At 37.6% G+C, this 25139-nt stretch overlaps 1 protein-coding gene across 3 annotated transcripts in view; it reads right to left on the reverse strand.

Annotated features, from left to right (window-relative positions):
• mast1b (microtubule associated serine/threonine kinase 1b) overlaps positions 1–25139 on the reverse strand; it is a 70043-nt gene that overhangs the window by 20377 nt on the left and 24527 nt on the right. For all 3 annotated transcript variants that reach the window (XM_030140208.1, XM_030140207.1, XM_030140206.1), the window contains 7 exons: positions 15832–15926; positions 13583–13658; positions 11149–11221; positions 4769–4929; positions 4456–4531; positions 3574–3783; positions 1682–1783 (listed from right to left, as the gene is read on the reverse strand). In XM_030140208.1, the coding sequence (XP_029996068.1) occupies positions 1682–1783; positions 3574–3783; positions 4456–4531; positions 4769–4929; positions 11149–11221; positions 13583–13658; positions 15832–15926 (793 nt within the window). The remainder of the gene's footprint in view (positions 1–1681; positions 1784–3573; positions 3784–4455; positions 4532–4768; positions 4930–11148; positions 11222–13582; positions 13659–15831; positions 15927–25139) is intronic.

The following is a 25139-nucleotide window of genomic DNA, read 5'->3' on the forward strand; positions in this document are numbered from 1 at the left end:
GTACAGGTTGCAGTGGATTTCTAATTTCTTATTTTCAAAAAGCAAAACAAAATCCATTCTCTTCTTAAAAGTCCAGTCATAATAAATATATAGTATTCAAGTATTTTTATGTTTGTCCTTTAGTTTAGATTAGATTAGATCAGATTACATTTTTGTGCTCTTAAAATAACCCACAGCATGAAAGCTGCACAACAATTTGATATCACACAAAGTTTAGCTTGGACCACATGTAAATAAGAAGGTGTGTGTGTGTGTGTGTGTGTGTGTGTGTGTGTGTATATATATATATATATATATATATATATATATATATATATATATATATATATATATATATATATATATATGTCACACACACACACACACTTAAAAGTGTGTGTGTGTGTGTGTGTGTGTGTGTGTGTGTGTGTATGTATGTATGTATGTATGTATGTATATATAGGCGGCCATTAGGTTTGTTGTTTTTACAGCATTGAAATGAACATGCATCTTTATTTCTCTGTCTCTTTTCTTCATATTCAACAAGAACATACAGGGAATATGTGCACAGTCAAAAATGGAACTAAATGGGTTCTAAAGGTTAAAGTTAGTATTTAGTGTGACCTCTGACCCCATGACAAGAAGCAGCAAAAACCGTTAGAAACATCTGGCATGTGTTGAATGAAACCTGGAATAAAAAAATCAGAAAGTGAATCCCAAAAATTTCAGATTGTAAGGAAGGTCACACTAAATATGACCACTTTGGTTTATAGAAGCTATAATCTGCCCGATTAATCGGCGGACCGATTAAGCAGTTGGGCTCTAGTGCCATGCTGCTGCACTGTAGTTTCCCAGTTTATAGATATAGATAATACATAATTTATCTATCTATCTATCTATGGTTGCTGTGGTACTCTATTGTTATTGTATGTGTGTCATGCTGCTACACTTTAAAGTAGCAGTTTGGGAAAAATAAAGTCTGTCTATCTATCTATCTATCTATCTATCTATCTATCTATCTATCTATCTATCTATCTATCTATCTATCTATCTATCTATCTATCTATCTATCTATCTATCTATCTGTCTGTCTGTCTGTCTGTCTGTCTGTCTGTCTGTCTGTCTGTCTGTCTGTCTGTCTGTCTGTCTGTCTGTCTGTCTGTCTCTCTATGTATCTATCTATCTAATTTCTGTAGGAGTGTGGAATGACTTATGGAGGGTGACACAAGATGGATAATATGTTATGAAACAGACACATTGGATTACCTGGACAGTTTTATGAACATACTGTATAAATGCAGGCGTCTTCCAACCTTAAATGACACTATGGTCACAGTCAGGCTGAGTCAGACAGGAAAGCAGCTGAGCAGCAGGGAACCACTGTCTGGTATTAGTCGTACTGTGGCGGGGCAAATTTTAATCTAAATGCAAATGTCTTCACCATCCAGACAGACTGGACCAGGTCTTTTACTTTCATGTTTGCTTGTTTTGACTTTCATTCACCCCTGCTATGCAATACATCACAGCACTTAAATGCTCATAATGGGCTAACAAATGAGTATCTATGCTTATATTTATATAAAGAAAATCAATTTGTCATAAGTCTCAAGAGGGGTATGAACTGTGAAATGTTCTGTCATGCAGGATGGGCCTTGGACAATGACAGGTAAAGGCTGAAGAACGTGTTCTTGTGTTATCCTACCAGACACTCCAAAAGCCGAGCTGGTCGGGAGATGAGGATGAGCAGCTTCTTCACCAATTCTGTGACGAAGGCCACCTCAGAGCTCTCAGAACGCTCAAAAGCCTGGCAGACAGAGAGGCAAACAGACCCAAATGTGTCATAAAACACATGATGACAGGGATTCACATCAGAAGAAGACACAGAATAACGATAGAATAAATACTCCAAAGGTGTGAGATATAAAAATATCTGATGATGAAAAACATTGCAGATACAATCAAGCCAAAGGCAGGCATCCCACAATAATCACAGCAATCTAATCAAGCTGTCACAATGAGGCTGGTGATGAAATTCATTGATATGTGTTATCTGCTCTGGCAAATCATGAGCACAATTAGCCTCCATTTACTGCAGCCATTTCAACTGAATCTTTCACTAAAGACATTATGTGGGTAATTGAAATTAGACAAGCAGAGCTGAATCTAAAACTATCCACGATCAAAAACCTTCCACAGTATCACATCATCACATCATCCCAACTACAGGAGCAGACGATTTAGTTTCTGTGTCTGTTACTTATGACACAAAAGTCATTTCACTTTTAAGCTGAATTAAATTATAACCAATTAAATCACTTATAGCTACTTTGTTTTTGAAGTAATACTTTATTATTTGATGTTTAATGCTAATGTCAGTTACTAATATGATTATAACTGCTTTGTGAACTATAAAAATATTTACACATTAGCAATACATTCTAAATGACAGTTGTTGCTTTGATTCATTAAATGAGATTTATTTTGCGATAAAAAGCAAAACGAAAATAGTTGTAAAGGTTTACTGTTAGCAAATATTGCATACATAATAGCAAAGTATACACATTCTGCATGTAGCAACACTGAAATTCATGCTGTTTATTAGCCTTGGATTTGCAAAACTTACGACTAATTTTAGAACATTTTTAACCACCAAACATTTGCTATAATAGCATTGTTTTGAGAAGGAAATAAAGGATTTATATTAATCTCAGGAGTTGGTGGAGACAAAAAAAACAACAAAACAAACTAAACAGGATAAGATATGGCTAACGTGTTAGCTACAAGTATATTTGATATAGTTTATCACTGGACAACTGATTTATTTTTTAGCTTGACTTATGGTCTTGCCAAAGAAAATAAATGACATATTAGCCACTATATGCTCTGCCAAAGGTAACTTTTTAGCCAAACATGGACTCAGAGGTTTGAGAGTAAAATCATGTAATATTCAGCTTCATAGAAAGTGATGGAAAAAAAAGTTTGTTCGTTGCAAATGCACAAGGGTTTCACTGTTGACATCCAAATTGTGTTTTTGTCCTGGAATTCAATGGAACGTGAATTTAAACACAGGCTAATTCATTTCTGCTGTGAGTAGTCTCTTAGTCAAAATAATAGTTTCATTCTTCCTTTAAAAGCCATAAACATGCTACTTCACTGGGAGGGTCACTCAATAAAACAGCAACAGCTTTATTCGCATTATATTTTGTGATGTATGTTGTATATTATAATGGTGTATAGTTATGTGTTTTATTCTGATAACAGCTGGAATTATTTCCAGCTAACATAAAACAATGTAACATTTCCCTTACAGGTCATGTGACACTAGGTAGAGGTGAATGAACGAAATGAGTTATTACTTTGAAATAAATTAGACATTTTTCTAAATTTGTTGATATTTTCTATGTTTGGATATCAACAACATCTGTAACCTAGATCTTGTCAGCTTTAGATATTTTAATACAGACATGTCAGGGATAATCTTTTCTCCTTCTATGTTACTTTTCAGTTGGTTTCATAATGCAAATTAATTTACATGTAGTTACTTGGGCAGTTACAGATCTAGAGAGAGTTGACATTCTATCTTTTTGAACTTACATCCTGAATCAATTTTTCTAGATTCTCCTGCAGCTCAAAGAAATAGACTGAGGTTATGAGCCCTTCTCGGGCTTTGGCCAGGCAGTCTCGGGACAGCTCAATTATCTGGTGGTGGATGAAGCTGAGAACTCCGTCAGCCAGTGGAAGAACGTTTTCAGGAGAGTAAGCCTGGATGAACTCTGCCAGCCGCCCCTCCATCTGCGTTGTGGCCTGGTGGAGAACAGAGCGTGGGTGGAGTCCATGACAGAATGGGAGAAATATGACAGAGAGAATGTGAGAACAAAGTAGTGAGATTAGAGAAAGGAAGTGGACGTGATAGAGAGATATACGGTGTAGAACAGCCATTTCTACGAATTTACTCAACAAAAAAGCACAATTTCAAACGGGTTGTGTCAGAATGAGACCAAAGAAACCCTTCTTTCCTTCAGAGGAACTTTAATGCCTGATTTTAATCACTGTGGAAGTTTTTAGTCCATATTTGACACCAGCTAATGGGCTGAAAAAACAGAAAAAGAGGAAATTTCCTTTAACTGTTCATATAGCTGTGGCACTTTTTACAAGACTGAATGAACTTAATATCCTCTCTGACAGAGTGAACGGGCCAAAGCTCAGCAGTGTCATATAATCTCATTTTCTATGCTTTGGCAGCCCCTAAAGCTCCTTTTTCTTCATTTTGGATGCATGATATCAAACCTTGATACACAAATCTCTGAGCATTTTCAATCAGAATTTATATTCTTTTTTAATTTTTATGTTCCCGTTTCCGACTTTATGGGATTAGACATGGTTTGTGGATGAAAAGATTAGTTTTTGCTCCGCAGATTTATGGATTTGCTCATTTTTATGCATTTATAGAATTTGATCCTTAATGTGAAATCTCACCTTTGGAAAGCGCTCTTTGTACACATGGTTCATCATGACTATCTCATTATCGTAGCAGGAGGAGGATCGTCCTGGGCTGGAAGGAAAAACAAAAACACAAAACAGTCAAAACTTTTACATATGTATGTTAAAACACAAACCATCATCAAAACAGGAAAGGTAGAGAGCTAAGAGGAGGCTTTATAAAAGCAATTACAAGATGAACTGGAGGTAATCCCAGTGAATCAGATTTTAAAAGTCCTTTTAAAAGGCGGCTAGTGCTTTTGGGCGGCTGAAGTTGCTCTTTAATCTCATGGGTGCTGCTTATGCTGACCTGAGACTACGGGACCGTGGGCGCATATGGGGGGAGCAGCGGCCGCCATCGTCATCTGTGATGCTCTCAGTGCTGCCAAAATGCTTGGATAAGAAATGGAGCTCATCCATTGTGGGCTGGAAAGGCAGCTGGTGCAAGCGCTCCTGAGAGGAACTGGAGGACTGGTGAACAGAAGAGGAAGAGGAGGAGGAGGGGAAGTGACAAAAAAGGCAGGGGCCGAAGGGGAAAATTAAGAGGGGAGGTGAAGGGAAACATTGGCAGATGATGGAGGGGAAAAAGAATATATGATCAGCAAGAGTAGGACAAAAAAGGAAAAATAACAAAAGTGCAGTGAAAGTTTAAGTGAAAATTCATAGCAACAAGGTAAGCGCACCCTCATGAGGAAGGATACGCTGAAGGATACGCAAAGCTGCAAACTAATCACATGACAAACAAAAACTGAAATATTAAACTCCCAGAATGCCTTAAGGTTCAGAGCCATGAATCTGTCTAACAGACAAACCATGTCACTGCCTCATTTGCCTTCATCAAAGTAAAGAGACCTGGCCATCCTCCACTTACATCCTAAGTGAAGAATCAATCACTGATCAATCACAGGTGACAGACTAATTGAAAACAGACTTAAATGGGTGGATAAATGTGGGGTAGAGACTGCATCTTTCTTTGTCTGATTCATCCAATTAAAGCTGTGTACTGATGGAGATGTATTAATGCTCTACCTAACAGTTTTTCCATTCTCTTTCCAGGTCAGTTTTGCTGGTTTTTGCCTATGTCTTTGGTGCTGGCTAGTTATAAATAACATATTTTGCTAAAAATTGTTGCATTTGCTGGCAGGATAATCAGTAAAGAAGACTATGCTCTAAATCACATACTTTTTATATATATGTATGTATTTCAGCTGTACTTAGTACATAAATCTACATTAAGACACACTTCACCATATGATTGGACCTTGAACTTTGACCATTTTGCCCCCATCCATTGGAATAAAATAGGGTTTGTTCAAGGTAAATTGTACCTGAGGACAATGGAGTTATAGCAGTTTCAAACTCCACATTTTCAAGCTGAGTGAGTAAAGTATGGACGGCCGACCTTGTCGTATTTAATAATAGAAATATAAAAATGGCTCAATAAATTAATTCATGTGTCAATACACGATACGAAAAAAATTTTTAAAGGCCTTTTCTATAAAGTTATCTGTAAAATATGCCATAAATGGTTATTTGCATTGTCATTTTTAACTGTTTTAATCTAATTTTGTGTTAAAAACCCTAATTATTTACTTTAGCATTTCATTTTCAGTCCTTTTTTATATATTTTTCCTTCTTTAATTTTATCCCTGCATTCATTTCTTAATTTTTTCTATTTACATTTTCTTTATCTTTTATGGCCCCAAAATGATTTATTTCAATATTTTATTTATTATTTTCATCTGACATTGTACGGAGCCCGGGAAGGGACATGAAGAAAAAAAAAAAGTATTGCGTTATAACGCAATAGTTCAAAAGTATTGCATTATAATGCAATAGTTTTTGCGTTATAATGCAAAACTATACAATTATAATGCAAAACTATTGCGTTATAACAGGGGGGCGTGTCACACCTGGCACGGTCAGACCTGAACTGGACCACAACGTATTATGTACGAACCTCAAGCAAGGGAGAGCATATATGATTGCGTTATAACGCAAAAACTAGTGCGATATAACGCAAAAGTATTGCGTTATAACGCAATAGTTAAAAACGCAATAGTTATAACGCAATACTTTTTATTTTTTGCATGTCCCTTCCCGGGCTCCGTAGACTACGGAGCCCTATTGCGATATAACACAAAAGTATTACGTTATAACGCAATAGTTTTGCATTATAACGCAATCATATATGCTCTCTCTTGCTTGAGGTCCGTACATAATATGTTGTGGTCCAGTTCAGGTCCAACCGTGCCAGGTCTGACACGCCCCCGTCTTGTGTGGTATGACCATAACTCTTTCATTATTCGTCCGATCGGAAAAATTCCAATGGTTTCTGAATGAAATTCATATTTGTCTAGCTTCACGTTTGTGGGTGGATGTGCGCCAAGTGCGAATGGTCTGCGCATGAGACAGGAGGATGTGCGCATTGTATTAAAATCCTTTATACTCCTGAGCCTAAAATGGTCCACCTGGACTTGTTTTCTTATTTTGACCATAAAAAGGTCAGAAAATATGCTTTGAGTCCTTTTGTCAATTTTTGCAAAACACTTTGAACGTTCAATATAGCAGTCACTGTTTGTTTTAATACTGTAATAGTTTAAAATGATGAAAAACACAAAAACAGAATTTTTTTTTCTTTTTTTTTTTTTTAGTTTTAGCAGAGAACAAACACTGAAATTACACATGGATACAAGATTTGAAAGTTAAATATGAATTTTGAAAAGTATAAAAAGTATTTACAACAAACTGTGTGAGTATTTTCCTTTTATTGTGCAAAAACAGGGTAAAAATACAAATTCTACAGGTGTTTTACCCACACACAGGGCATTTGTCCGTTCTGTGTCTGCAGAGTGCCTTCATGTCCATGGTTCTGTCAGAAACAGTTCTGTCAGTTCACAGGTCTCACACATCCAGCCAATGCTCCTATGGCAGAGTATGCACATGGAAAATAGTCTCTTCACACCAAAAGCCTGTCATCCTGTGGATGTGCTGAATGCCTGTGGTATTTGCACTGATCATCATCAGGCTCTGCCTCCGTCCTGCATCTGTGTGTGGACAGTCTTCAGTATCTGCTTGCATCACCAGAGCCTTTGCGCATCACCGTGGCTTCTCCCTCTTCATCCTTGAATGTGACTTCTGGTGGACACATGGAAAAATAACACACATAGAACAATGTATTACACAAACAAGACAAGGTAAAATTGTACTACTGAAGAAAAAAGTCACCGAACATCAGTGTATGCACTCTTATTTTGTAGAGCGTCATGCGCACTTTTACGCGCAGAAAGTACAACATACAACAAACTAACACATATTCTACATGGTTTGTACTTTATTCTATAAAACCACCATTAAGTATAAGTGTCAATTTACACATACAATAAAGTAAAACAAGTAAAAACTCTATAGAAAAAAGCAGACAGTGCTTCAGTCATGTAGATAGTCCACTAGGAAATGGAACTGGGTGAACTTTACCTTTCTTCTTCACATGTTGCTCCATCAGTCGCTCCTTCGGTCACAAATCCATCCTAAACTTCCAGGGTGGTCTTGGAACTTGGGATGTCCATCTTGCCTACATTTTCCAACACTAGATCTAATCTGTTATCCACTCCGTTATGCGCTCCGGTTCTGCACCCCGTGAATCCGGTCTGCTGTGTGCGTCCCCAGTCACAGAATGGCTTATTTTGTGGCTTCTAGGACGGGTGCCTGTGAAATTTTCGCATTTACCCGAGGATGTCCATAAAGCACAGTGTCTCAGGTTTCAGAAACTGTTGGAATTTTTCCGATCAGACAAATAATGAAAGAGTTACGGTCATCTGAACTACACATGCATAGGGCACAGGACTGCAGGGTGTGTCTGACCTGCACGGTCAGATCCAGAATGCAGATGCCAATGCAAAAACTATTGCGTTATAACACAATACTTTTGCGTTTTAAACACAATACTTTTGCGTTATAATGCAAAAACTATTGCATTATAACGCAATAAATTTTTTTTTCTTCATGTCCCTTCCCGGGCTCCGTAGTAGACATTGTGCTAATTTATTGAAATTTTTTTTTTGTTCATCATCATATTTACCTCCCCAGTATTCCCCCTCTTGCATTTTCTTCCTTTGTTTACTTCTCCAAGCCTATTTATTACTGTGTCTCTGTTTTATATTTCTGCCAGTCCCTTTTTTTTTTTTTTTTTTTTTTTTTTTTTTTTTTACATATCTTTAGCATAGCATTTTTGGTTCATTAGGTAAATGAGGAGGGTGGTCTTTAAAGGTGTGGCCTGAGGTCAGCTCTTCATCTTTTGGTCAATTTGTATTGGGCTGCTGTGCTATCAGTGCAGAATCGACTAGGCATGCCTGGTGCTAGTGGTCTCAGTAGAGAGATGAAGCTGTGTTATTTCAAAACAAGCTGTTAGAATTGCTGAGGATATCACAGAGGAGCTTAGGCACATTGTAGTCTTAGCTGAAAATCAAACAGTCACTGATGACTATTTACTGTTTCGTGTGGATATAGTAACTGAGAGAGTGTTTCAGTTGGCTTCACACATGGACACGTGTGAAGCCAATACAAATATAATACAAATTGACCAATAGGCGAAGAACTGACCCCAGGACACACCTTTAAAGACTGCCCCCCTTATTTACCTAATAACACACAAATGCATATAGAAATGTAAAAAGGACACGCAGAAATGCAAAATGGAGATGCTGGAATAAATAGGCTCGGAGAAATAAATAGAGGAGGAAAATGCAAGAGGGGGAATACTGGGGAGGTAAATATGAGTATGAATTTTTTAAAAAGTGACAATAAATTAATAAAATGTCAGATGAAAATAAAATATAGACGTAAATAATTTTGAGTCCATAAAGAGATGAAGAAAATGTAAATAGAAACAATACAAAAATAAACACAGGGATAAAAATTAAAGAAGGAAAAATATAAATAAGGACAAAATAAATAAATAAATGGTACGGAAAATGAAATGTTAAAGTAAATAAAAAGGGTTTTTAACACAAAATTAAATTAAAATGGTTAGAAATGACAATACAAATAACCATTTTGTCACATTTTACAGACAACTCCATAGAAAATGCCTTTTAATTTTTTTTTGTATCATGTATTGGCACATGAATTAATTTACTGAGCCATTTTTATATATATATCTGTATATATTATTAAATACAACAAGGTTGGTCCTCCATAGTAAAGGGGATGTCAATAAAAATTATTAGCATCAAAGAGACATCATTTTTCTGCATTCATCCACAACAACGGGCAAGGACTTTGGTTCCAAAAATGAAGCCGGTGCAGACAAATCTTAAATTGTAATACTAGTGTGATGGTTGCTGGGGTTGGTTCCGAAAAGTCCAAGTTCCCATAGACACACAAAAATATGAAAAATACTAACAACGCCAATCTTTTTTTTTTCTAGGTGTTCTTTTTCCTGACACATAGCTCAACTGTATTTGTGATTAATAGATACCATCAATAAGACTATTGATGAAGCTTACCTTTTACCAAGTCAGTAAGCTCGCTCTTAAGAGTAGCCCATCCATGACACCCCAGCCTCACATAGTTCTGCCCCTTTTGTCCAAATATGGTAACTTCAAGGTCCAAAAAGCCAACATGGCAACAGTCAACAGCCAAACTACTGGCACATAAACAGCTGTTCAGAACCCAATGGGTGACATCAGGATTCATCTGTCCAATAATTACCTACTGTCTAGTCAGTCAAAAAGACTACAAAACTACAAATAATTATATATAAACAGCCTCTACTTCACACAGATATAATTTCTGATGTTTCTTATTATGCACTGACCTCTTGCAGTATCTGGTTCTGAAAACAGCTGCTGTCTTGATCTGTCAATGTTATCATAACCTACATCCTCATGACATCAGAAAACATTGGAATCTGTAGGGCGACCATGTCTGCACAGATCTGGCTGATCCCAAACAAGCCTACAGCTTCACATGCAGAGGATTGTGGGTAGGTAGTGAGAAAAACATGTTCACTTGCACAATTCAAAAGGTAATTGGATGCAGTAGGACATCCAAACTATGCACAGGGACAGAATACTTTTTTCTGATAGTATTTGTGTTGGAACTCAGTGTAAGGTTCTATCTAACCTCAGATGACCACGCAATGGGATAAAATTAATTGAACAAATCACATAATTTACAGTAAATGTGAAAGTCTAAATATCCCAGTCAGGAACACTTATTGTCAGAACATTTCCAAAAATAAGCTCCATGAATGAATTGGGAAGGAAGTCTTTATGGATCCTGAGAGGCAAAACCCAGAGTAAAATAATCCAATAGCAATTTCTTCTTGTTCTCTTCAGTGATTCATAAAAAACAGTTTCATTTAAATATAATTCTATTTCTACTGATGGTATCCTAAGTTATATTTATCCCCAAAATTACTGGGAAAAATGTGCGTTCCATCTTATGCCAGCTTCTCCACTCTCTTCACGTCACTCCCTTCCTACTGACCTGGCCCTCATCACACCCCCCTCCCTTCTCCTCCTCCTGCTCCCATCCATCTCCATCCACAGCTGGCTAGGGAGTAGGATCCAGGCCTGTGACGTTACCGTTACGCAACAACACTTACAGAGCAAGACACGAGGGAAAGATAAAGAAGTGACTTCATCCTGGAGACGCAAAAAGTTTAAAAGCGGTGAAGTTGTTTACCGTGGAGCTGGGAGTGTTGGTGCCATATCCAGAGGAGGGTAAAGACGCTAATGACCATCGTCGTCCGTCCGCTCTGTAGGAAACACAATTCAGATCATGTTAATTCTAATATTTGATGCATGTTAAACAATATTATGTCATCTCACAGAATTGAAACCTTAAACGGTGTATTCACATAGATCTGTCTATATTTATAATACTTAAAGTATAGTGTTTAATAAGTCATTTCAGATGAGACATCTTTCATCCCCCAGGTTTAAGCTTAATAAAAACCCATAAAATGGCAACCCAAGTAAATTAACTCCATGTACTGTTAGGTCCAGCACCCCTGCCTGAGTCAAATTAAAGTGATTTCTAATCAGTTAACTGAACTCTACCTCCATGTTTTACTGGTTTCTTCATCAATTTAGTGAACATTTCCACAACACTATCTTCTTCTAACTGCTGCTCTTGAACTTTTCAGAGTTAATTGTGTATAGATGTTGATTCACCAGATATCACTCCCCTGGATTTCTTGCTATGGGGTTAGGGTTAGATAGATATCATGTATTGAAAAAGATACAGGACATCAACAACCTGAAGCAAAAGATCACTGATGCCATTGACACCATTGATGAGGCTATACTACAGCCAGCATGGCAAGAAATCCAGTACTGTCTTGATGTGTTTTGTGCAACTAATGGTGCCCATATAGAGGTGTATTTGTCTATTACTTTTGTAATACATTTGTTAAATTGTAGTAGAGACTTTATGGACACCCTGTACTTTATAGTGCATTAGTCATGTGAGCGAATATAGCTCAGCTAATTCCCTGTTCAGTGTTTGTCAGTGTCGCCATGAATCGGGTTTTTTTTTTTTTTTTTTTTTTTTTTTACGTTTTTATGTATTTCAAGTCAAAGTCAGCTTTGTTGTCAGTTTTTGCCATATGTACATCACATACAGAAAACTGAAATTACAAGACTCTAAGGCCCCATGGTGCAAAGTGAACATAGTAGAAAAAAAAATGTAAAAAAAAAAGTATCAAAAAATAAAAAAAGAATATAACTATAACCTATAAACACTAAAAAATGTAACTACAGACATAGAATGTAACAATAAGCAGCAGGAGGTTGAAGAGACAATAAGTAGACAATAGAGGGGAGGGGAGGGGAGGGGCGGGGGAGTCAGAGTCCAGGGTTTGAGTGTGTGAGGAGTAGAAGGGGGGGCAGAGAAGGAGAGGAGTTCAGCTTCCTGACAGCCTGGTGGATGAAACTGTCCTTCAGTCTGCTGGTCCTGGCCCGGAGACTCCGCAGTCTCCTCCCTGATGGCAGCAGACTGAAGAAGCTGTGAGACGGGTGGGTGGGGTCACTTGCAATGTGTTTTTTTGTCATTTCAGAGTCAAAATTGGAGGTTGACCAATAAATGGACTTTTTAAGGTCAATGTAATACCAGTATAGGCAGGAAAAGGCGGATAACCCCATTCTGTCCTTCCCCAAATGAACCATCTCTGATTTTATAAAGAACTGGGTAAATGTTGAACTGAGCATTTAGCTCACGGTAATGAGTGAATAAAGGGAGGAAAAAAAAACTGAGCAATTTTAGTTTGAGCTTCTGGAGATTATTTTTCTTCCAAGTGCTGTAAGTAATTCCAGTGAAAAAGCCTTATATTAATATAAATATTTACCAACATTTGCTGATACCAATAATCTACATCCCATTGGTGCAGATTAATCAGTGTTTTACTTTAATTTACAAAATTTTCAATCACCAATATTTTGTATTTTATTTTGCACACTTTAGGGATTAGTATCTATAATTTGTAAAAGACACTTTCTGATGCATATATGCTTATCTCTGTAGACCAGTCAGTTCTTATAGTTTCTCATAGAGGCTCATTCTCTTTGCCTCTGAACGCTTTGATCACACAGTGACAGACAGGCTGGATGGATTTGATAAATGAGGACAGGGGATTACACAGAATGCTGTCTGACCGTGGAGAGAAAGAAGGAAATAACAGTATAATTGTCTCTTTTCACATACATCCCTGCCTGCAGAAAGCATAGGAGTATCATTATTTCAGCAGCTCAGCCATTTTCTTAGCTTTTCATCTTGACCACACACATCATCCTATAAAAGCCTCTTGCCTCTTCAGTGAAGCAGCATGAATAAATACAGAGGCACTGTGAATATAATGGCTTGGCCCGTCATCCATGAGTCACCCTGTTACTCTGTGAGAGCATGTGTGTAGAGCGAGGCTCCCCACTCGGCAGAATGTGTGAGACCTCACACACCAACAGGTCCAACACTTCTTGTTCTCAGCTGTTCACTTTGCCCCCCCGTCTCATGCTGACTTGACTTCTGTCTCGGTCTCTCCCCTCTCCTCTATACCCTCTACCATCTCTAGCACAAATGCAGGCAACAGTAAACACATGTCATCACACAACAGAGCAGTAACCTTCTGGACGAGGCAAAGGAGAAGTGTGCCGGGTTACTGGGGGAGAAGTTTCGTGGGCTGTCCAGGGGGCTGCTTCCTGTTAAAACAACAAGACATGAGAAATGGATGAGATTTGACTCTTCATAAATACTGTGGGCCTTACGGGCAAAATAGATGGGAAATTGATTCTGAGTTTTTTATTCTAAAAAGAAACAGACTATTATTGATTTTTAGGTCACAAAGCTTTTGATTTATTCTGCCCTTTTCTGTGGATATTACTGTACTGTAGGTGCTTTGATTAATTACCTGAAGGGGCCTTTTTCATAGATGGAGGACTCAAATCATCAAATTTGAGCAACATACCCAAGAAAACACATTGCTTGCCAACACAGCCTTCTTTTATGATTTTCATACTTCAGGTTCAAAAGAAGGGTTAAAAGTTCAATATGTAATATTTGCACATGATTGTGTGCCTAGCTAAATCCATTTCTAAGCAAATGTCTTGGTTACCTGTAGCTGGTTCTCACAATTTTAAAGGTGTGATGTGTAGCTTATGTGAAGAAATTTACAACACTGTGCATAGGACATAGGACATAGGATATAAAAGGGTTCTAAAGAGAAGTCATTTCTGATTTTCAGTCAAGAAACATGTGCCCAGTATTAAAACACAAAATAAATTACACCTGAATGGCTTGTACTGGTAAAAACCAGTATATTGGTGTGACCTGTATTTGGATTTAATACCTCTTGAACTCTCCTTTTTGCTGTCTGGTGGTTTTCTTGTGGTATATTACTCTAAGATTCATACAGATCGCCCCAGAGTTTTTCTAAACATTTAATTTGACTTTTATTCTCCTCTCTGTACAGATGATTCCTTATAGCTTCTATAATATTCATATTTTTCTGACATTTCTTTGTCTTTAATGCTATTATATATTTATAGCTAATTCCTGTATTTTCAAGTTGTGCATGTATTGATATAAGGACTGAGGGGAAAAAAAAATAATTGTGTAGTCATTGGAACTGGTGGATCAAAATTGCACAGTACTGTACATGTATGGATTATATTTTATTTCTAAGACATGACCAAAGTTTTGATTAAATAATGAGCATCCTCTCTGACAGCCTATTAGCCTACTGCTTATTAATAAAAGGACTCAGACAAGTAAGTTTTGGGGTTTTTTTGGATCCTATTTGAATTATGCCATCATTTACACATTTGATCTTGGTTGGTTTGAACTGATATTCTACAAGTCAAGAAAGTCACAGTTTACTCGAAAACTGCTGATCTATTGGACTGTGAAAATACATAAATATAAAGACACACAAAAAAGTGGCATAAGTAGCCAGATCCTCATAACTCTTTTTCTCCACAACTTGTTCACAGTCAGAGAAGACATCTCTCCTGCTTCCCTATAACCAGACTTGTAGTGATTATCATTGTTTTTAATACTTTTTCTCCAAACTCTTTAACAGTTGGGTGAAACACACTGAGGTAACAACTGGTCTGGTGTAGAGATGCAGTCCACTGAGCCATTTCACACAAAACAGGATGTTTCCAATCTTTACTATAAACCACGGCTTTCTTCAATCAATCAATCAAAGTTTATATACATAGCACTTTACAATAACACAAAGACCAAAGTGCTTTCCATCTAAAAACATGGTCAAAATTATAAGACAACAACAGTTTAATCAAATACTATAAAAGGGCATAAAACAATAAGACATGACACACAATGAAAGAAAAGACCACAGATTTAAAACCTAAGAGTGTCTTTCTTGACTTGTAGAATTATGTTTCAAAAAAACAAATGTCATATTTTTATGGTGACTTTACACTTGCTTCTTGTGGGAACAATGTGCAACAGTAGCTGAAAATGCTATGTTTTGTGGCTAACAAACTTCCGCCACAGATGTAAAACATAGAACATTAAAAAGTATGAATATCACATAATATTAAAGCTTTAATCAGTGAAAGGTTAAGTATTTAACATTACTGTGTGCTTGTGTTGGAGTTTGTGCTTGGAGTTGGCTGTTTTTTATTAGCGACTCCCTTTAAAGCTAAAGTTATTGCAAACTGTTGTCTTGGGAGAAGCGAGTAGAGGCAAAACAGTGAAAAAAAAAATACAATTAGAAATCAATGTAAATGCTATCATAGATGTATAAGAGCATCAAAGTTGTTAGCTTAAACATGGAGTTTGCTAACTTCAACAAACGACAGATGTCCTGGCGCTTTTAGCCAGGTTGTGATGTGTCACTGTGCATACCCAGGTGTCCAGGGAGGGGAAGTGGAGAGTGTGGCCGAGGCAGCGTGGGTGACGTCGTGGTCAGGATCAGACTCTTCCTGTTGCTTGTGCGACAACTATAGAGGAAAAAAATGAGAAAGAAGAGTAAAAATGAGAAGAATATATAACTACTATGTCAAAGTTACTCCTTCAGAGTTGAGAATCTGGGTAGCTGTGCTCATTATATGCATTAATGTTACATGTGCAGGAGATGCAGATGTGCAAATGCATGGCTCACTGCAGATGCACCACACAGATAAAGAAAACACAATTTCCTCAATCATCCATCCCTGCCTGCCTTCTCTCAGCATAGATAAGCATTGGGGGCTGAAGGTGGAAGAGTGCAGCATAGAACAGAGAACGAGATAGGAATCTAAACTGAAAGACAAAGCTTTTGTCTATCTCTTTTTTTTATGACTCCAACTTGATTATGGTTAGGGCTCTTAATAGTCTCTTCACATCTGCCTACTCTACCCATATTCATATTATGCATGATGTTACTGCATCTGATTTACACACCATTAGGTAACTAAATGATAATACCATTTCATATTTAAGAGTTCCCTGAATTTTGTTTGAATACTCACACCACAGCATTGTAATTTAATGAAAAAGCTCTTTAAAAGTGCTCTACATGCACTGCACTGGTAGATCATAGGCAGTGGTAAATGAATGCAAATGAAAACAGCAAGGATCAAAGAGGAGAGAGCAAACAAAATGCAAGCAGCACTATCTCATCTTTGCTGACAGGTAGAGACAATGGATTCCCCTTCCATCCCATCCAGCCCCGTCACATGGGTTCACATGTGAGCACCATCTCCACACTCACGCCTTCCTCGACACTTGCAATGTAGAGACGTGAGCTGGCTGTGATATTGTGATAGAGTTCGATGAGTCTTAACAGAACTTTAAGAGCAGTTGTTGCATCACCTCCAAAGAGTTTTAAACACACTTTTCATGACTTTACAGATAGCATGATGAGATTTTACTGAATTTATAGAGCTGAGACGTTGGCACAATAAGCTCTCAGGCATCATGGAGTGGGTTTAACACTTATTTCTTTCATTATCAATTGGCGTAAATCATCATCTAGTGATCATTGTGTCTTGTTCTTCTTCATTGTGTTTTATGTGTTTTATCTCTTTTATTTTTCTAGATATTTTACAGTTTTAATGTATTTTTGTGTTTTATTGTTTTTATGTAAAAATAAATCAGATTGGATTACAACAAATAAATGTAATCATTTCAAAACATATTCATCAACAAATGTTAAAAGATGTAGATAACATAAAGTATATATGATGACAACAGAAAGCCTTGTATATGTCCCTTTTAAGCAGAGAAATGGAAAAACTCAGGACTCGGATCTTGATACTTGACGGTTTGGAGTTTTGCCAGCAGCCAATCCAACCAGTCTTTTCCAGCTGCCCTCCTACCTACCCAAGCTAATGGCATCCATTGAGATTCTGCTGGTATACAATGGAAGATTTCAAGTGATTCCTGTCTAAAATATGACAAAAAGGTCACAAAACTGAGTGGGCATCATCCCATCTGTGTTTTCATTACTTTAACTGCACACCGGATGTCCTGATCAATCAGATCTATACGAAGCCTTATGGATATTGATTACATGAGCCGCAAGATTTCATTTAAAGTGTAAGTCCAATAACGGCTGTTGTGTCATTTCACACTTTTATGCATGAGATCGATTATATCCTGACACTGCAACCTCATGTGTTTTATCTGTTTTGGGATTATTTTAAATTGTGAAGCTGTAAAAATCTCACTGAAACACAAACCAGCTCCTGCTGATCCCAGTTGTCTCAATAAGCACCTGTGTGGCTCAGCATGTGTGAGTTGCACTAGCTTACTTCAGTAATTGCTTCTTCAGAGTATAAAGAAAGTCAGAGAGGAGAATTAAACAAAGACAAACCCGTGCAGCAGCAGGACTATTCTTGGTTAATGGATTCTCAGTTGCTGCAGGAAATCAATGGATGCTGGCTGTAAACACAGCAAAACACACAACACTTGGCCTTGAATTTCTCCATGAAGAAAAAAAAAAAAGTCAGTATTCAGTCAGTGTCAGTATTCGGTACTATGTGTAAACATGTCGACACTAAGTGGGCCATATTTACTTTACACATCTAACAAGTCTACTCCTAATACTGATGCTGATGCAGACCTCAAAGTTTAAAGAGATGCCCAGGGCTAGTTTCTTGCTCGTTGGTCATTCAGGATGCAGAGATGCATTCCATAACACTCTATAAATCTGGGTTGCAGCAGTTGTTGCCAAAGGCTGAGGATAGAGGGATGGAGGATGCACAGTGACGGTAGGGGTGTTTGCCAGTACAGTCATGACATGAAAGCCAAATGCTAAGTGAAACATCCTGATTACAAATTCAGAAAAGAAGTAGAAGGAAACAAAAATGAGGAGGGGAAAAGGAATTACAGATGCAAGGTTGAAAGCATTCCCAGTGGCACTCATCACCCATACAGGCACAAGGTAAACATGACCCAGATTTCCACCATTATACACACACATATGTGCATTCTCTCTGCACAAATATGACACACTGCCTAAACAGAGCATGAGGGAATAAATGTAATATGGATGTGTGAGTGGGGAAAAAAGCGTAGCTGCCTGCGCTCTTACAAAACCCAGACAAATAGGAGCCTTCATCCTCTGCATGTTCATACTCCCTCTACTTAACTGCAGCAGGATATGAACCATTAATATTGATCAAAACAAACCACAGGTTCACGTGAGACTATACAAATGTCACTGCAATATACAAAGGTAAACAGTTAGGTGCGGAATAGATTGGATGCAGAACAGAGAGACTGGATTAAAAGGCTGAGATAATAAAGATGCAATGGGATAAAAGAGGCTGAAGAAGACAAATTTGTTTGTACGGAAAACTGATAATCTATATTATAAAAGGGAAATGGACTCTGTTTGTGTGTGTGTCTTGGGCATCACAGGAAATCCAGAAAGAGCCGAGTGCTGCAGTTTGGCATACTTATGTATTTTTGGTCAAGGAAGAGATTAGCAAAAACGACAAGTTGATAGGACCAATATTTTGAGAGATATCAGTTATTTTAGAATAAAATAGCCTTACAATCATGTTGCTATGTCTAAAATCAGAATCATCATTGAAGTGGGTTACTTAGCAACAGATGAACAATAGGCCCACACTGCCATGGTGTCAAATTTCATGTACAGAATTAGACATGTCAGCTGAGAGGTTATTCAACTGAAAATGCCAGTGGAATTTACCAAGAAAGTAAAGGAATGAACTGTATCAGAGGATCTAGAACCCGTGGTTTCCCACGGGTCAATGCGCTAGCAGTATTTTATGTAAGTTGGTGGAAAATTCAAGGAAGAGGTGATGATGGACAAGAATAGGAAAGATTAATTGATTAATCAACTGGAACTGATTAAAAAAATGTTTGATTACAATTTTTCCGAATTGAAGCTTTGTTTCCTTAATTTCGCTGCCGCTTAACATTGGTTCCACTTTATTTATTTATTTATTGGTTTGTTTGTTTGTTTATTTTTAATTTAATAATAAAAAAAAAACATTGGTTCCACAGTTGTGTTTCACATGGAGGCTTCTTGTGACAGGATCAACGTAAACAACATTGAGCGTAGCTCAGAAGAGACGAGTACAAAAAGGCAAAAAATGTTTATTGTTCAGTTGTCCTCATTGTAACCATCACTTACTCCTTTAAACTTTAAAGTTTTCATACATACATATAAAATATTTGTCTTTATTGTTCGCTGTATGATTGTTCCATCTGAATTTGTTAGTAAGTTGGATACAGACTTGTTTAAGACTGCAGTGCACCAGTGGCGATTTCTCATAGACTGCAAGGGAAGCCCGGCTTCCCCTAAAATTACGAAAATTAAATGGTTGAATATGTGCAGTTGTGTTGACATTTTATTGACTACAAATGTGTTAGAACACGTTCATCTTAAAGATTAGTTCGTTCAGAATCAGCTTTATCACAAATCAACAGACGCAATGTTGTTCACTTCTCCTCCATTCCCGTTGCGCTGTTTTCTCATGCGATCTCTGCTCAGTGCATTTGCCCGTAGACTCCGGGCGTCTCTGGGCTTCAATGGGACTGAGTGGAACAGTTTTTGTCATTGCCTCAAAACTGGGCGGTAATTGGATAAATGCCACAATGTTGTCCCGCCCCAGGACGCCGGGCGTCTCTGGGGGTAAATGGAGCTGTGGGTGGAGCTCGGCCATGCTGGACGCCAAAATCCCACGTGCTGATTGGAGGATCAGTCGAAAGGCTGAATCCCGTTTGATTGACAGCTGTTTTCAGATCTCCTCCTTCACTGACACAGTTCAGTTTAATACCGTTACGCATTCTGCTGTGAAATCAAGAGAGAAACCACTACGAAATTACCTGTTCATTTCTTGCACTGTAAATAAAACCCACTCATTGTACTTCCTTGTTTTAATTTAACATAATTTCAGCGTTTTCTTGTTTCAGTTACATAATTTAATAATTTCTTGTTCCAGTTTAATATCATTTTGTAGATAGTTAAATCAATCATACTGTCGGCTAGGTCGGAGTGAAAAGAGCATCTCTAGTTTAAAAAGGCTGAAGTCTTACACCCACAACACAATGGGTCAAGGCAATCTAAGCAGCCTAGCTCTGCCGAACATTGAGAGGATACTGGTCCAGTCCCTGGAAAAGACGCCTACTTGGTACGATAAGGTCACTGACCATTTTCTTAAAAAGGAACGGAGGGCCGAATGTATGTTTAAATAACTTGACAATTTTTTTTTTTTTTTTTGATGTAAGCCGACAATGAGCTTCTCCTGTCTGAAAGACGAGCAGCCACCACTGCAGTGCACATATTGTTTGTAGATGTCATTTGAATTTTTTGCTGTTGTTTATATATGTAGATGTTTTTATATATACTTTTATACTGTTGTTATTGTTGCTGTCATTTCGATATAGATATTTTTAATATATCTTTTTACTTTTATACTTTTTGTGGTTGTTATTTCAGCTGATTCTGGAATAAAGGCCAAGTTGTTGTTGTCTTTTTCACATTTTTACTATATTTTTCACCTACATAACAAATAAATTAACTGATCACAAAAATAATTGAGAGTTGCAGCTTTAGAGGAAAGACCAGGTAGGAAACTTACAAAAAGGGAAAAGTAGCGGTGCTATAGGAGTGAACACAAAAAACACCTTTCACAGAATAAGGAGAAACTATTCAATGTGTTTTCACTTCACAGCCTCTTTCACTAGTACCAGTAGGGGCAAGTTTAATAACAACATGAAAAGAATGGGGACATAAAACCCACAGAAATTTTGTTTGTGTCTAGAACCCAGGAGGCAAAGAGGGGAAGGAGGGAGACACTGGTCATGTGACGGCTTGTTGCTACGCAGCGTGCAGCAGGGAGGCTCTGATAACGGCAACCGGGGACCACGGCAAAGGAGGAGGGGAGACGGATGGAGAAATACTGCTTGTTACAGAAGTCACTCAAGTTCACTGTGGGGGAGGGAGACTGAAGATGAGACAGAGGAGACAGAGATGGAGAAAGAGTGTAGAATTTTTAACAGTGATCCCATGTGAAATGTCAGACTAAAGCAAATGATGCATATGGCCGGCTGGCAGGGTGACATTCAGTTATCAAAATGTCACAGGTTTCAGCACAGCAACAACCACTATCTGCCCTTGTCCTGCACCAAAAAAATGACTAAAATGACAATTCCCATGGTCCCGTCTAATGGCAACGTAACATCCCTCATCTTGTTTCTCATTCATTTTTTTTGTTTGTTTTTTTACCTCTGATCCTCTTAACTGATGCAACTGAAACAAAAAGAGCAAATGAAGATGATCTGACGACAATCATAACCAAAGGGAACAAGGAAAGACAAAGTAGGTAATATCTTTATCATAAAGCTTATACCAGTATAATCACTTTGTCACTGTCACTGAGTGACTGCTGAGAAACCAACAATACAATATCAGACAGAGATCAATAAGTGCTTTTTCAAGAGTGGATTTAGCTGCAGCAGAAGCAGAGAAATGTGGATGATGAAGCTCAGGGCCATAAACTCATCACAAACACAAGAAAGAAAACAAGCAAGAAAACCAACAAAAATGCAGTGCAAATAACTCAAACACATAATGGGTTCAACAACATAGCTTACATTTGCAGCTGCATTAATGTGAAGAATAAACACACATGTCAATACTGTAACATCTAAGATATGTTAACTTGCTGCATATGAAACATATTAATTATTATTATTGTAATTATCCAAAGGATGGATCTGAACTATTAAGTTGAACTATTAAGTTGAGCAGCGTTTTTCTGCCTCAAAGAATGCCTATCATATTACCTTTAATACATAATGTGTATTTCGTGACATATTTGTGTGTACTGTAATGAGGTAATTCTGAATAGGAATTCTTTAATGAAGGTCCTAAATTCATTCATTCATTCATCATCTGGACCCGCTTTACCCTCACTAGGGTCATGGGGGTCACTGGAGCCTATCCCAGCTACTTAAAGGCGAAGGTGGGGTGTAACCTTGATGAGTCACCAGTTCATTGCAGGGCTGACAGGTCCCAAATTAAAAAAGAAAATAATCACATGTGATCAAGTATGGTGCAGCTATTTCTAACATTTCCAGCTGGATACCCAGAGGATTCACTGTTTTATAATACATTGACCTGTTCCCTGAAAAGGTCGATATGTCCAGCTGTCCACACACTTTACCTTACACTCTGTCCTCTGTGTGGATCTGCAGACAACAGGTCTACAGCCAAAGGTTTTTAGATGTATTGTGCCTATATTACTGACTTCAGTCTTCTTTAGGAATGTCCATGTGTGCATCATTGACTACATTTCACAGATAGCTAGGTAATAGGTGTATTTGGGCAAGTCAGTCAGTGAGTTATAATATTTATACATATTCACAATCTCCTATATTGAGCAAGCTCTGTTCTCACCAGCTTGTTCCAAAAAATGTTTCCTGTATCATATAGACCTATAGCCCACCTCTACCTGAAATATAGACATTGGGTTATGTTATTTTGGCTGCCTGTAACTAAAATGTCACTGTTCATCTATTTAAAAACATAATATACAATATAACAAAAGACTTTTTTTTCTTGTTTTGTTTAAAAAAAAAAAAAAAAAAAAAAAAAAAAAGAATTCAGCTACATTTCCGATGCAGAATATAGGCTGACCAATTAAAAAAGTGCAAGCTAGCATATGTAAAAAGTACAGCAGTGCTTTAAGCTAATGCTGCCTTCGATGTGCTATTGAGAAGATAATCCTTTCCACTTGTTAATTCTTAATTGTGTGTTGATTTCAAGTGCTTTTGTTGTCATAGCAAAATGAAAAATGACCTACACGAAATTTATCATGACCGGCCACTTGGGTAAAACAGATTTGGACGTGTTAATTCATCTGCTACAGCATTTTTTTTTTCATTCATTCATTCATTCATTCATTTTCTGAACTTTATCCTCGAGAGGGTTGCAGGGACATACACTGACATTTCTAGAGACAAATAACCAATCACTCTCACATTCACACATATGGGCAATTTAGCTTAACCAATTAACCTTTTAATGCATGTCTTTGGAACCTGGAGTACCCAGAGAGAACCCATGCACATGAGGAGAACATGCAATCTTCACTTTTTAAAACACTTTTTGTAAAATTGTTTTTTAGCAAATTGTGCATACTATAAATGAGCAAAATCATCAGCTAAAAGCAGCAGAACATTAATAAAAAGCAGTGTTTATCATTTGCGATGAATCCCTTGTTGCTCTCCACCATGTTGAAAAGTTCAAAGGTTATTTTCACCCCAGCATCTCATGTATCTAAATTTTTTCCCAGTTCCAGGGTGGAAAACATGACATGAGGGGGTGTCTTTTTTCAAGTTGATAAGTAGTATTTACTATAATTTTTTATAGCGCATGAAGGCAGCATAAGTTACAGTATAAACTAAATTACTAAGGTTAGCTAGTAAATTAGTATGCTACAATTTCAAGGAGTAATTCAATTTACAAGGGTTAGCTCGTTAATTTACTAGGGATAGCATTGTAGTTTAGCTTTTCAGCATGCTATTTGATGATTAGTACTAACCCAAAATGAGTATTTCTGATATTTCATTTAATTAAAGGGTAACTTGAAAATTGTGACTGGGAGATGAGGAAAGAAAGTCATTAACTTGAGGAGTTGATAAATATTTATCTAGTTCCATGATAAAATTTTAGTGTGCTAAAGTAGCCGATCAATTCAGAGTGGTAAGCCACATTGCCAGGATGGCAAAGCATTACTTATATAATTTTTTAAATTACTGATGACTCATTTTATATTTTTGTAAATAACTATTAAATGATCAGTTTAGCTACAGCGCTAGACTATGATATCAAGGCTAAATGTAATGTGGTACATAGTTTTAAGTGGCAGTAAGGTATTCCTAATTGTGTCTGTACAGTAAATCAACAGAATGCATTATTTCCTGTTGACCCCCTGGATGTATTGGTTGGCCCCTGCAATTCTCTTAAAGTAAATCTAACACTACTGGGTCACATGAGCAGCAGTGAAAAGGCAAGGACAGAAGCTAAAATGGTCCCATTCAGGGCCTGGGGCAGAACCTTGTCTTCACTCAGCTCCATCAGATCTCCACTCAGCTGCACTGAGCATTGTGTTAAATGTCAAAATCGTCGCCTTGCCTAATAGACAACAACCACGAGAAGAGTTGAACAGACATGATGACCCCCTTTTTGTTAAAAAAAAAAAAAACTCCTTCCTTCTTTCTATGTTATTCACCTCTAGAGCTCCAACCATCCCTGACAGCTCCTCTTGTCTGTGTGTAACACTATTTTCTGGTTATTTTTTCCTGTAATATGCTAGTGTCTTAGTCTGGGGGGCTACACAGCCGCCGACAGTAGCAATATCTATCAAGTATGGGTAAATTTAGTGCTGTTGAGAAGCCTGAGTCTTTAGAAGTGTTTTCGGTAAGAGAAGCCCTGAGAGGGAGTGGAGAAAGATCAAACAAAATAGGAGTCCCATTACTCTGAGTTGAGGGGAAAATACAGGGTCCTTCACTGAAATCAGGTGCTAATGGGAGTTGTAGCACCCACTCTACTGGACTCTGCTCGACCTGTTATTGAACTCCGGGCTCCTCTAGGGAAAGCTACAGCACTTACAAGGAGAGTCTCCACCGTCGGCTCAGGTGCCTCGGCTTCACACTGGCCTCCTTCAGTTTGCACATAATTGGTGAAGTGA

This window comes from Sphaeramia orbicularis, chromosome 8 (assembly GCF_902148855.1).
Source record: "Sphaeramia orbicularis chromosome 8, fSphaOr1.1, whole genome shotgun sequence".
Lineage (NCBI taxonomy): Eukaryota > Metazoa > Chordata > Actinopteri > Kurtiformes > Apogonidae > Sphaeramia > Sphaeramia orbicularis.